Genomic DNA, 14,754 nt, shown 5'->3' with positions numbered 1-14,754 from the left:
TACATAGGTTGTACTAAAATGTCTGATCAGATGTGATTTTTAAACAAACGGTATGAAGCAATTTCAGATGAACTTTCCACTTTCATGTCTAATTTAACTTACCATTGATAACAGTCTTTCTAATTCTTCTTCACTGATCGGAAAATACAATGACTCTCAAATTCTGTCTTCTGCATTTCCATCCACTGGTCAGTAGTGAGAAGAGTGATTTCTTTTGTAAATTTGGTGGATCAGCAGCTCTCAACACGGTCACAAGAACCTATGTTTGTGAAAGTTTCTCTTGTCATTCTGATCCACAGCTAGGTGATAACAGTGGTGTCTTAGTTTGGGCTGCTGTAACAAATATACCATGACTAGGGGGCTTAAACAAAAGCAGTTTTTAAAATCACAGTTCTGGAGGCTGGGAAGTCTAAGATGCCAGCTGGTGAGAATCCTCTTCCTGGTTTGCAGATGACCCTCTTCTTGTATCATCACATGGCGGAAAGCAAGAAGGATTAGCTCTCTTCCTCTTCTTAAAAGGACACTAATCCCATCGTGGGGCTCCATCCTTATGACTCAGTTGCCTCCTACAGGCTCCATCTCCAAATGTCATCACAACAGGAATTCAAGTTTCAATGAATGAAGTTTAGGGGGATACAAATATTCAGTCCACAATAATTGGGTTAGAGAATTCTTTGATATATATATAGGCATGGAATGAGTGCAGGGCAGTGCTTCAAAAACTATTCTCTTCCTATAGATGAACAATGGTAATGCAGCAAATAAAATGCAGCTATCTAAACACTTAGTGAGGTTTCTCATATGCTACTTGGACATCTTACTAAATTAGAGAGCAAAGAATAATTACTTTGGTAATCATTTAAAAAGTAATACTTCTATCATACTTGTTACAGTTCTCAACTAAAATGACTATTTTAGTTCTTCTGTCTAATAAATTCTTTCTAATATAATTACTAAAACTTAGATTAATCCAAACTAGACTAGTATGATAAAATTACATCTTCTATGTATTATCTCAAGATGTTAGAAATATCATTTTAGACATACTATCAATAATTTTATAGCTTCCTATGAGGTAAATAAGAAGACACAATTATTTTATTGATACTAACCAGAAGTTCTAATAACATTAAGTAAAAGCGTTCAAAATTACAACTAGATGCCAGGTAGGTAACAAGTTAAGTATCTGGTAATTTATATAAGAAGCCTAATAATTTGTAATTCAACTCACATATACGTAGGCCCTGACTTATATTGGTTCAACTTATGATTTTTTTACTTTATGATGGTATGAAAGTGATACACATTCAGTAGAAATTGTACTTCAAATTCTGAATTTGTATGTTTTCTTATATAGTCCAATATTGAACTAGTGTATGGTCCAATACTCTCTTGTGATGCTGGGCGGCAGTGATGCAGGGGCAGCAAAGGTAGACAACTGATACCTTCCAGCTGTGCTGTACCCATATAACCATTCTGTGTTTCACCTTTAGTACAGTATTCAATAAGTTACATGAGATATTCAATACTTTATAATAAAATAGTCTCTCTCATAGGTGATTTTGCTCAACTGTAGGCTACTGTAGGTGTTCTGAGATGTATGAGGTAGGCTAAGCTAAGCTGTGATGTTCAGTAGGGTAGGTGTATTCAATGCATTTTCAACTTAGGTTAGGTTAATCAGGAAGTAACCCCATCATAAGTCAAGAAGGATCTGTAGATACATCTATTTATATGCAACAAATATAAAATAGTCTCCCCAACTCTTCCTCTTAAAAACTAGCAGATATTTACTAGACGAGAGCTTAGTAATTTCATAGTCCTGATATTAAATATTGTAATAAATTTGTTCATAAGTAAGCAGATGGATATAATTAAGGCTAAATGTGCTTACCAAAATAAGTTAACCAAATTGAAACTCAGAGCCAGGGAACTACTATTCACCTCACTAGATTTGCCTCCTCTTTTGAAAATCTACCCCATACAGGAATTTGTTAAAGCAGGAGTTCCTATGCTCCTTTACCAGATAGACCTCCGTGGTAAAAACACTCTCCCCCCCAACCTAAACAAACAAAACTGGAACATCACCATTGCATTACACGTAGTCCTCACCAGTACTTCAACGTCTGATTCTTAGAGTTGCTTTTGTTAAAAAATGTGAGGTTTTTTTTTAAGATTTTATTTGTTTATTTGACAGAGAAAGAGAACACAAGCAGGGGGAGTGGCAGGCAGAGGGAGAGGGAAAAGCAGACTCCCCACCGAGTGGAGATCCCGAAATGGGGCTGGATCCCAGGACACTGGGATCGTGACCTAAGCCAAAGGCAGCCACTTAGCTGACTGAGCCACCCAGGCGCCCCTGTTTTATTATTTTTTTTAATCACAAGTTACTGATTTATGCTAGAGACAGAAGAAAAAATATTCTGTCATTTATGAAAAAGTAGCGACTTTTAGAATACTTGACTGCAATCACAACGGGAGGCCTCATGGATTTTAAATTCTGACTCTCTGTAGAGAACTACTTGTTTGGGTGGATTTTATAGGAACTCAGGGGCATAAATACAATTATATAACAGGCTGGGGGAGAAAGACTTTTGGTGTTAGCCTCAGATATGTGATTCAGAGGCTAGCAGACTTCTCCGTCATTTACAGAAGTGCTTACTAAGCCTTTCCCGTGTGGGTGTAGTGCCTCTATGTGACTTACAAGTGAAACCTTCTCTGAGACTCTACCTGTGTACTATTAGAAGAGGTGCTGGAGGGGATGGTGGGTTCATAACCACAGATGGGTTTCTGGGAACATTTGAGGCATCCAAATTGCCTTTGGGATTCCTGTTTTATCTGTGGTTGTATTATATCTGACTCATTTTTTCCTGTTGGCAGCATATTAATGATCTAGTTATCTACAAGTAGTCCCCCCTTTGTTCGTTCAGTTGGACTAATAGTCCTGTGCCCGCTGAGTAAGATGGTGAGGTAGTGTGTGGTAAGGAGCTTCAGCTTCATTTCTCTGGTAGAGTTTTGCCTCTGTACTATGGTGGGCATCATTGGTTATAGAACAACTATTCTTATAACTGACTTGACTATTTTTTCATCTAGGACGATGGGGTGGTACCATTTTGCTCACTCTGGGGAACAGCTCTTCACTGTGGATGGGCATCCTTGCACTAGAGGGAATAGTGGGCTGAGAAGATATCTGTTACAGTCTTCTCTGAGGGACTTCCTATTCACCAACTCCTTGTTTTCCCCCGTGAGAATCATCATTTCAATACTCAAATGAGGGAAAATGGATCTTTTGAGGGAATAGGATATTATTGTCTTTTCTAAAAACTGTGATTGCCCCCATGGCTTCTGAGGAAGGGAGGGAAGACATGGACCCAGCATGAGGAACTTTTGTGACAAACTCTAGGGGATGGTTATCACTTGCATTAGACATCCCCTTTTTAGTTTCCATTTTGATTGCTGAAAAATACCAGAATGAGTTACATTGGATGGAATCTCAAATCAGATTCCTTTTGGGGATAGATGTTGCCAGAATGGCTTGATATGGGGTACTGGATAAACATCTCAGGTGGGGAATCTGTATCACTTATTTTTTCCCACTAAAAACCTACATTCTTGGCTATTTATATGGGTTTTCTTCTCCCTTTCTCCATCCCCTTTATATCTGGTATTTCTCCCCTCGATTCTTCCTTCTTTCCCAGGTGTATTTGATAACTGCTCCCACACTGTCAGTGACAAGGGCTGGGCCCTAGGGATCCGCTCAGGGAAGGACATGGGAAGGCGAGACGCTCGCTTCTTCTTCTCCCTTCGCACCGACCGGGTGAAGAAAGCCACCATTGTGACTGGCCACAGTCGCTACCAACCAGGCATATGGACACACGTGGCAGCCACTTATGATGGACAGCGTATGGCCCTGTATGTGGATGGCACTCGGGTGGCTAGTAGTCCAGAGCAGTCTGGTCCCCTGAACAGCCCCTTCATGGCGTCTTGTCGCTCTTTGCTTCTGGGGGGGGATAGCTCTGAGGATGGCCACTATTTTCGTGGACACCTGGGTACACTGGTCTTCTGGTCGACCGCCCTCCCACAAAGCCACCTCCAACACAGTCCTCAGCATCCAACTGGAGTGGAGGAACTGACCACCCTGATCCTGACAGCCAGTTTTGAGCCCTTGGAAGAACAGTGGGCCCCCTTTAGGGATGGGGAATACCCACGGCGTGAGGTTCTGCAGGGCTTTGAGCCTGAGCCTGAGATTCTGTCACCTTTGCAGCCCCCACTCTGTGGGCGGACGGTTTGTGACAATGTAGAGCTGATCTCCCACTATAATGGGCACCAGCCCCTCCAGGGAGAGAAGGTTATCCGCTATCAAGTGGTGAACATCTGTGATGATGAGGGCCTGAACCCCATCGTGAGCGAGGAGCAGATCAGCCGGCAGCACAAGGCACTGAACCATGCCTTCAGCCGCTACAACATCAGTTGGCAGCTGAGTGTCCACCAGGTCCACAACTCCACCCTGCGCCACCGGGTTGTCCTTGTGAACTGTGAACCCAGCAAGATTGGCAATGACCACTGTGACCCTGAGTGCGAACACCCACTCACGGGCTATGATGGGGGCGACTGCCGCCTGCATGGCCGATGCTACTCCTGGAACCGCAGGGATGGGCTCTGCCACGTGGAGTGCAACAACATGCTGAACGACTTTGACGATGGGGACTGCTGCGACCCCGAGGTGGCTGATGTGCACAAGACCTGCTTCGACCCCGACTCACCCAAGAGGTAAGGGCCTGGGGCTTGGGGTGTCCTACTTTCTCACATTTTATGTTTTTGGTTTCTGGAGAGAAAAGAAGGTTCACACAGAGGGTTCACCCAGCCCCCAAATAAAACATTCATCCATCCCACCAGACATTATAGAGCTTTTGTGAAGCCCTAGGTTTAGATAATTAGGGACACAGGACTGGTGAAGAGAAGGGACAGCCCTCACAGAACTCATTCTCTGGAGCCGACGGGGTGTACATGGTGTGATGTGCACCTGGAGATGTGTGCCCCAGGTGCTTGAGGTACAGGAGAGCCAAACAGCTAAGTCTGCCAGAGGAAGCCAGGGGCTCTTCAGAGAGCAAATAAGGTAAACCTCTTTCCCTCTGTCTTCCCTTGGTGGGTTTTCTCTTGTCTTTTCGATATCAACTGAAATGTCACCTCCTGAAGAGGCCTTTCCTGATTTCCCCTAATTTAAGTAAGCTACTCAATCACTATTACCTTAGCTAATGTTGATTCTTTGTGTAACACTAATCCCTTCTAATGTTTTCTTGTACATTAGTTTGTCTTTCTCCTACCTGAAATGTCATTGCATTAGATCAGGGCCCTTGTTAATCACTACATACTTAGTGCCTAGAATAGTCCCGACATATAGTTGTTTGTCTTATGTTTATTTCAATGAATTAATGGATCTGATGTGTCTTCTATAGCGAGGCAGAAACCAGTAAGAGGATTTCCATTATGGTCAATGCAGGGGTTGGGGAGTGTTAGAGGGAGGTAAGAAAGGAGAGAGGTGGGTGGTAAACTTGTTAATTTGTGTATTTGGGCAAGGCTTCCTCATGACATAACTGGTACCTTTGTACAAATTATGAAAAGGCTCATATCTGAGCTAGGGTGTAGTGTTGGCGGGAGGTGGGAAGACTGGATCTCGGCTCCCACCCAGTACCTGGATGGCTGCCTTTGTGTTTGTTGGCCACAGTTTGTATAGTAATTCATGGTATCCCTGTGTGTGGGCAGTCAGTTAACACTAGTTAATAGGTCGGCTTGTAGTTCAGGCATGTGATGTCAAAGACTAAGTGTAAAATTTGGAATCAGGACACAGTCGAATTTGAGAGTCCCTGCTACTTAACTAGCTATATAAACTGTGCAAGTCATTTTCTGAAATTCAGATGTCTTGTCTGTAAAAAGAGGGTGATTGCAGTAATACTTTGCATTACTTATATCCTTGGGTTGTTTTGTGAATCAGATGACATAAGGGTTAGAAAAGTGCTTGGAGACTGAAGTTTTCAATGTAAAAAAATTTTCCTAAACTAACATTAATTATTGTCATTATTAGACCAGACAGATGGGAAGCAGTTGTTTATATTATAATAATAATAAGGGGAATTGATTGCGTTCCCAGAAATATTCACATTAGAAAGATTCTGTTTGGGTTTGGTTTTTAGATTTTGATAACCTTAAGCAGAAGCTAACCCTCACTAACAACAGTGGTTGCCAACTCTCCGGGGAGACAAGGAAATCTGGCTTGTTCTTATTTTTCTCCTTACTATTACAACATCCCACTGCCATGACTGAGAGAGCCGTCGTTCCAGGTACACAGGCATCATTCTTCTTAGAGTAGTCCTTTATGTCTCTAAATACCTACGGCCACTACCCTTAACTAGGTGTTTATAACTTCTTCCCTTCACTGACGCAGAGTTGCCATGGCAACGCATCACTTTCTAGCCCTAGACCCAGACGTGTTTCAAACCTCTCTAACCCAACATGCAAAATTCACTTTGTGGAATAAAAACAAACTCTTTATGCTTTTCTGATAGTTAAAAATATTTAAATCAAACTAATAAATGCTCATGGTTACAAATATTGAACTGTGCCAAAAGCCATAAGGAAGAATGATAGTCCCCAGCCTAACTTTTCCCGTCCTTCTCCACCCTCTAGCCTTGCTCCCATATTTGATTATTTTACCTGTCTCTTTTGGTAATTACCTCCATATATCCAAATACTGTATTTATATCACTTGAGTCATCAATTTTAAACATTATGCATTGGCTTGCTCTTATGATAAAGAGGAGACTTTAATTTTTATATTGTCTCCTTCTTCTCCCCTCCATCTTTCCAGGATAGTTATTTGACTATCTTTAGTTAAATCAGTTCTATATATTTACAGCATCATGGCTATGATTTTTTTTTTTTTCTGGAGAACAAACTAAGATTCTATTATTATATTTCCTTCCTGGTGTAACTTCCTCCCATCCCCCACCTACCTCTTGAGTCTCTATTTCTTCCTTCCCTCCTTCTCTTCTTCCTTCCATCATTTTTGATAGCCTCAATTTTTATCTTATCAGTTCATCTATAGAATATGTCTTTTTTTTCATTCTCTGGAGCTCTTCCTTGTAGTTCATTCTATTTTTCTCTCCTCTTCAATCTTTTTCTTTTTCTTTTTTTTTGAGAGTGAGATAGAGTGCATGTGTGTGTGTATGGGGGGTGCAGAGGCAGTGGGAGATGGAGAGACTCTTAAGCAGGCTCCATGCTTAGCAGGAGCCTGAAGTGTGGCTCGAGTTCAGGACCCTGAGACCATGACCTGAGTCAAAATCAAGAGTCAACGCTTAACTGACTGAGCCACCCAGGCACCCCTCCTTTTCCAATTTTGACCAGTTATCTAGGTCTGCTGCACTGTTGTCATCCCAGAAATTCTGCTTTTTGGATTGGAGCCACTGTGTCCCAAACTGCATGATTTTCTCTTTTTTTTTTTTTTTTATTACCTTACCTTACTGGACATTTAATTTACAACGTTATTTTACTGGAAGATATCCTTAAGCAACGTTCTAAGAAAGAATGTTGTAGGTAACTTTTTCTGAAAAACATTTCTCAAAACGTTTTTGTTTTGCCTTTACACAAAATTGATAGTTTGCCTTGATGTTAAATTTTGGGTTGGAAAACATTTTCTCTCAGATTTTTTGAAAAAATTCATAACTTCTGTTTTGATAATTCTAAATTCTAAACAAAATTTAGAAATTTTGTTTCCTTTTAAAAATTGTTTAGAATCTTAGCCTTGTTACTTTAGGGATTTTATGATATTTTTTTTAGGGTTGGCCTTTTATTTATTTTTTTGTTGAGCACTCAATGATCCTTTTGATTTGGGTACTCACGCTCTTACCTTTGGCAGATTGTCTTAAATTATTACTTTGATACTTCATTAAGTTTTCTCTGTCCTCTTTTTTTCCTCTTGAAGCTCCTGAGGATGGATCTTCTGAACTTATTCTTTTTTTTCTCTCATATGTTTTATCTCTTTGTTCTTTTGTACTTTCTTTTTTTCAGAGATTTCCTTGTGTTTATCTTCCAACTCTTCTATTGAATTTTTAATTTTAGCAATCATATTTTTAAGACGTGCTTAATTTTTTGACTTTCTATATCAATCTGTTTTTATTTTAAGGATGCAGAATTTTCTGAGGCTAAAAATAAGATATATTCTGATTGCTCCCCCCTGTGCACTATATCTGACTCATCTATAGTCGACTTTTTTTTTCCTTCGCCTCTGCCCCCCTCCCCTATCTGTCTTTCATTCTGGTGGATTTCCTCAAATATCTAGCTCTTGTTCACAATAGGAAACACGCTTTTGGATCTCTACTTATCATGATCTAAAAAAGGATAAATAACTCTGAATTTCTTCTTTTGGAAGAAGAAATCTGCATAGTGGAGAGGAGAGCTTTTCTCTTTCCCAACTCCCTTATATTTATTTCATATATAGACTTTTCCCCCTCTTTCCTCTGCCTTGTACTCCTTATGCTGAATTTTTATCATTAAAAATATTGAATGTTTTTCGTAACTCTTATTGGCAAGAACCGTATTTTGAAAAACAATTATTTATCGAGGTCCTTGATGTGCCAGACACAGTGAGCTAAGCAGAGGGACAAATATAAAGAATATATAGAGAGCAGGTGCTAACAACTTGGTGGAGGGTTTTAGTAATTTTGTCAGAATTCCCTGGATTTATTTTATCAAAATTAAATCCAGGCAAAGGCACTGAAAGCAGAATATGGAATGCAGACTGCTTTTCTGGACTATGGCTTGGGTTGTTTGAAAGGACTTTGGATTCATGGAGACATAGATCTCTGGATTTCTATGAGTCTGTGACTTGGTTAAGCTAGTAGTTGTCTTGGAACTAAATTATTCATATATAGTGTTCTGTTATTACAATTAAATCACAGAACTCAAGCTCACAATTCCATTATACTGTGACTCTGAAAGAATCCAACTTTAACAAATGCTATGCCAGACATTTTTTGAGCAAACGGAGTGTGCCAGAGACAGAGTCCTCTCGGGAGCTTACAGGTTACTGGGGGATGGTGGGGAAGTGGAGGACACACCTACAGATAGATTACTAACATGTGAGTACGATGATTGGCATATGAACAATCCTCCTCATTTTTTAAATCCCACTCAACATTCTCCCTTTCCCCACCCTCAGCAAGAAATCTAGCCCAAAGAAGTTCCTCTCCCAAAGGCTCTGAGACAGCAGAGAGCCTGAGGAATCCAGTATCAAACATCTGTAACCCAGATGGGCCTATCAAAGGGAGAGTATTTATCAGACATGGGCTGGTCAGAAGGAGATATGAATTATAGATACATTACCCAGCCAGTTGAACAGAATTATCAAGATAGAGGAACTTGGCTTATGGGTAGGAAAGGCTACATGGCCAGATGTCTCTTTGTACATAGTAGCCACCCTGGGAGAGCATCTACAAAAGCTGAGGGGAGGAAGGGGGTTGAGTCCACTTAATAAAACCACAAGTGTTGACCACTCCCTTTGGTGTATCCTAGGAAGCCAAGCCAAGGGAACCTCCATGCCTTAAGGGAAACTCAGCTTCCCTGACCTTTGCATTCTTCAGCTTTTTTTGGTCGTGACTTGTTTCTGTTATTTTTCTCTCTAAATTTATGTCTCAGAGATGAAGGGCTCTTTACTTCCGAACCTACTTTCTATCCCTTGTTCTTTCTGTCCTTTTCACATCAGTGTTGAGCTTAGTGTCCAGTTGAGTTAGAAACAGCGTGCTTGCCTCTCCATTTTGGATTCTATTTGTCAGATTTCATAATATCATTATCATGGTGTGGTAGGTTAAGGTCTCTGTGTGTTGGTGACTCACTGTCTCTTCTCTGCCTCATTCCCTGAGTTTTGGTACGGGGGAGTTTGAGGGCAGAAGGACTGCTGGACATGGCAGTGCTAGGACATGGCCCACTTCCCTCTAGAGGGGTCCTCCAGAGGGTAGGCTGGGAGGTGTCCTGCAGGGACATGGCTCCATGTGGTGTCTGCAACTTGTACACTACAGGGTTTATATCCAGGGGCAGGAGGGCAGATGCATGTGCCATCAGAGGGAACAGGTGGAGAAATCAGCGCTGCACAGACTTGTATGCTCAGGGTTAGCTGTGCTTTGCTCAGCCACCCTCTGTGGCTGTTGAGCCAAAGGAATGGTTGGGCTGGGCCCCTGCAGTGGCGGGTCTGTTCAACATCAGCCAGGCTTCATTATAGGTTTCTTTTGAAGTTGGGATTCAAAATTCCCTGGAGCCAAAAAGAAAAAAAAAAGGCACAAGGAAAATAAGCATAAAGGGTAGAAGAGGGCAGAGAGAAAAGAAATGGGGGAGAAACTTTAAAATGAAACAAAGAAACCTCTCGATCCCTCCCCTTCAAAATGCACTAGCAGTGTAAACTCCCAAGGGATGAGTCTCACCTTCTCCTACCCATTTTGTACAGCAAAGAGAATAGGAGGAAAGAAATAAAATACTTCAGGTAAACTTAAAAAGCTTACCTACAAACAGAAATGTCTTGTGTTTGTTTTCCTATAGGCCAGTTTCTCCCTAGTCCCCGTAGGTACCCTATTATAGGGTAAATGAAGTCCACAACTTTTCTGTTCACCTGGCTCAATGAATTTTTCTCCCCAGGTAAGTGGGGGAGAGGTTGTTTTTCTCTGTTTTGTGCTTATATCCTAGCCAAATAGACAGACTTGTGAGAGAGCCATGTGGTATGTCTGGCTTAAAAATATTTCCTCTTAGAAAATTTTTAGGAGAGACCCTTGTCTCCAATTACATTCAGTTGTTTAAGATACTTGGGTATTTTCCTAGGAGTTGGGGTGCTGGCCCTGGTACCCTGGTCAGATGCCAGTCTGTCTCAGATGATTTTACTTAGGGATCCCTTCCTAGAATTTAAGCTTTGGAATCTCAAAGAATGCTGCACACTTAGAAACGTTTTCTTCTTCTTTCACTCTGGGAGTCCTGTTTGGATGTCACTTTAGTAACTGGAGAAAAGTTAAATCTTGTTGGTGGGTTTCCCCTCTAACCCAGAGAAGTAGGTTGGGGAGAGGGTGGAGCATATCGTCAGTGTGGGCACCGGGGGTTTTTCTGAGGATGTTTCATTGGAGTGCCATCCCCTGGAGGACGCTGCTGACTCATTAATTGCCTGAACACCAGCACGTCTCTCACTTCTCACCAGGACTTCTGCAGACATGGATCTGACTCCCCTAGCTTGATACTTGGATGATTCCTACTTATCCTTCAAGTCTCAGTTAGGATGCCACTTCCTCCTTCTTGGGACCATTTCTTTGACCTCAAATAACAATTGGCTGTCTCCTTTGTATCACTTCTCATTCCCCCTCCAGCCACCACTGTTCTGGCCTCCTCCTCTTTCACTTGTATTATTATAATAGCCTCCTAACTGGTCTCACTCCTTCTGCTCATGCCTCCCCATCCCCAATCTGTTTCTAACACAGCAGCCAGAGTAATCCTATTAGTAGAACTCAGATCAAGTCATTCCTCTGCCTAGAATTCTCCAGCAGCTTCCCAGCTCATTCAGAGTCAAAGCCAGTAGTACTACTGTAACCTACAGCACCCTCTCTGATCTGGCACCAGTTACTTCTGTGGGCTCATCTACCATGCTGCCCTTGTCTACTCTATTCTAGCCACACTGGCCTTCTCATTGTCCCTGGACTTGACAGACAGACTCCTACCGCATGAGAGTGGCTTTTCACTCTGCTACGATGTACTTCTTCTAGATTTCTACATGGCTGGTTTTCCCATTTCCTTCCAATCTTTTTTCAAAGTCACCTTCTAGACAAAGCCATCCCTGGTGACCTCATCTAAAATTTCACACACTCCTCTGACTCTTCATAGTTTCTTTCCTGTTTTATTTCTCTTTTTAGAATTTATTACTAACATATATATATGTATAGTATATACATGATAAATTATATATATATAATTTTGATTAACATCCATCTTCTCCACTTCTCTAAGTTCCATTAGAAAAGGGGTTTTTATAAAATGTTTGGGCTACTATTTTACCCTAGCATGTAGAATAGCAAAAGGAGTAGACTAAGAAGTGTTCAATAAATAATTGTTGAATAAAAGAATGTTCTCACCTCAGAATGGTGGTTGGCAAACTATGGCCTGTGGGCCAAATTAGCCTATCACCTGCATTTGTAAGTGACATTTTGTTGGAATGCAGGCCCATCTACTTGTTTACTCTTGTTTATGGCTGCTTTCATAGGGCAGAACTGTGTGGTCACAACAGACTACGTGGCCCACAATCTAAAATACTTACTATTTGGCCCTTTACAGAAAAAGTTTGCCAACTCCTGCCCAAGTACATACTCATTATACTCTATCGTCATTGCCCATTGTTGTCTGTCTCTTGCACAAGAGTTTAGGCTCTTTGTTCATAGTTCTTGTAACATAGGAAGTACTCAGCTGGTATTTTTAAAATGAATTAGCATGTATATAAATGAAAAATCAATGACATGGGGGAAATGACCGTATTGGGCAAGAGTTTGGGTATGGTACAGTGTGCTACTCCGTATTAAAAAAAGAAGGGTATTCAGAATACACACTTGAGTAATCCCTCCTACTGGTCTCATTACTGTGGCAGAATTGCCATATTCAGAAGTAAGTAAAAATAACTAAAGATACCCATGAAAGTGTGAAAATGTTAGCTGAGGAGGGAAAAGGCTGTAAGCCATTTTATTCATTATCTCATTACTTGAGTAGCAGAGCTCCCAGATGGCTCTGAGAGTATGAAACATGGAGTAAATCTTGATGGGAGAAGCAGTCGACTACAATAGCAGGAAGATGAACCCTTATTAGCTGGGAGACAGTGACTGAGGGAAAGAACAGGCTCTTCACAAGGGATGCAGCAGTTGCCCCCTATTTACAGCTTTGTTTTCTGCGGTTTCAGTTATCCGCAGTCACGTGCGGTCTAGAAGCAGATGATCCTCCTTCTGACATATCGTCAGAAGATCCGCAATAACCAAATGTTACATCACAATGCCCCTGTCATTCACTTCACTTTATCTCATCATGTAGGCATTTTATCATCTCACATCATCACAACAAGGGCAAGTACAGTACAATAAGATATTTGGAGAGAGACCACATTCACGTGACTTTTAGTACATACGCTGTTATCATTGTTCTATTTAATTATTAGTTGTTAATCTCTTACTGTGTCTAATTTATAGATTAAACTTTATTGGAGATATGTATGTATGGGACAAAACATAGTATGTCTAGGGCTTGGTACTATCCATGGTTTCAGGCATCCACTGGGGGTCTTGGAATGTATTCCCCTCTAATAAGGAGGAGATCACTGTTCAGGCCTTCCGATCAGATAAACGCTGTTTGAAATGATGTCACAGATTAGCCAAGGTTCTTGTCAGACATTTAGTTGGGCTTTTGTGGTTGTAAGGAGCAGAGGCTTACTCAAGTAAACTTAAAAAAAAAAAAAAAGATTTATTGTACGGTGGCATATGGGCTGGAAGTGGAGCTCAGAGGCTGCCAGGGATGGGGCAGGTTCAGGCACTCAGGCAAAGGCTGCAGGCTTCTCTAAATCTTAGTGCCTTTGCACCATTCATATCTTGTTACCAGTTTGCTAGATTAATAAACGTTCCCTTACCCTTATAGTGTTAGTTTAAAACTAAACTCAGCTTTCTGTGGCTTCTGCTTTATCTCATTAACTCTTCAGATTCATATCCCATTGCTAATGGTCTCAGTCTTTTGCAGTATCTTGGTTCAAATTCTGGAAGTGGTCAGTGTGAATTGGTGCAATTCGTCTTTGCATGTGAGGCCAGAAGTCATAGGTTTCTGGCCAGCCTTGAGTTCCTGCAATTGTGGGCAAAAGAGCAAGACAGCAGAGAAGGCTCCTCAGGGTTCTGAGGCAGCAGTCTTCTTCCAGCTGGTGCCAACAATCTGGGTAGAGTGAGCTGGTTTTTCGTTTTCACTTCTTGGAGATGAAATGCCTGCAGTCATAATTTCTGATACTGTCCTTTTCCTTAGACCTTAGACTTTGGTATTCCTAGTAATGTAATTCCCATGGAATTTTAATGCCAATTTTATTTCTAGGATTCTGTGATTTAGAATTCAAAACTCAAATATGCCAGGATAATCCTGGTAAAGTACCTAGTTTATAGTAACATATGTATATTTTACTATGATTATCTATCTATCTATCTATCTATCTATCTATCTATCTATCTATCATCTATTTATCTTACAAATGAACAAGGCACTTTGTGTGAATTATCTTATTCATTGTTCACAATAGCCTCAAGAACTAGATATTTTTATTATCTCCTTTTTATATAAAGAAAACTGAACTTTAGATGGTTAACTCACCATCATCATGTAGTGGCAGATTAAACAGGGATTAAACTCTTTAGAGCCAGTGTTATTAACCACCATTCTATATTGTGTGTCAGGGAGAAGTCTTACATGCTTAGCAAAGTACATAGCTCATAGTAAGTGTACAATAAATATTTGGTTATTTTAATTGTGTAATGATCGTCTTAGAGAATGCACACTTGAAAAGGTGAAGGAAAGGAAACAGAAACCACCGTGGGCTTATTCTTAGGAAAAACGATAGTATAAGAGGTGGATCCCTTAAACCATGACTAGTGAAGTGCAGGAGAAAGAGTTTGTAAGGTAAAGACAAACATACAAACCAATGTACAGATAGTCATATGCAAACATATTTTG

The 14,754-nt window shown here is 40.8% G+C and overlaps 1 protein-coding gene across 1 annotated transcript in view; it reads left to right on the top strand.

The window, feature by feature from the left end:
- The window catches only part of PAPPA2 (pappalysin 2), a 260,116-nt gene that overhangs the window by 29,838 nt on the left and 215,524 nt on the right, over window positions 1–14,754 (top strand). Inside the window, exon 2 of the mRNA XM_045811473.2 lies at window positions 3,693–4,764. Coding sequence (XP_045667429.2) covers window positions 3,693–4,764 — 1,072 coding nt within the window. The remainder of the gene's footprint in view (window positions 1–3,692; window positions 4,765–14,754) is intronic.

The sequence above is a fragment of the Ursus americanus genome, chromosome 2, assembly GCF_024610735.1.
Source record: "Ursus americanus isolate L20-20 chromosome 2, mUrsAme1.1.p, whole genome shotgun sequence".
Classification (NCBI taxonomy): domain Eukaryota; kingdom Metazoa; phylum Chordata; class Mammalia; order Carnivora; family Ursidae; genus Ursus; species Ursus americanus.
The sequence above is the reverse complement of the archived record's forward strand: the minus strand, read 5'-3'. Positions and strand labels throughout refer to the sequence as shown.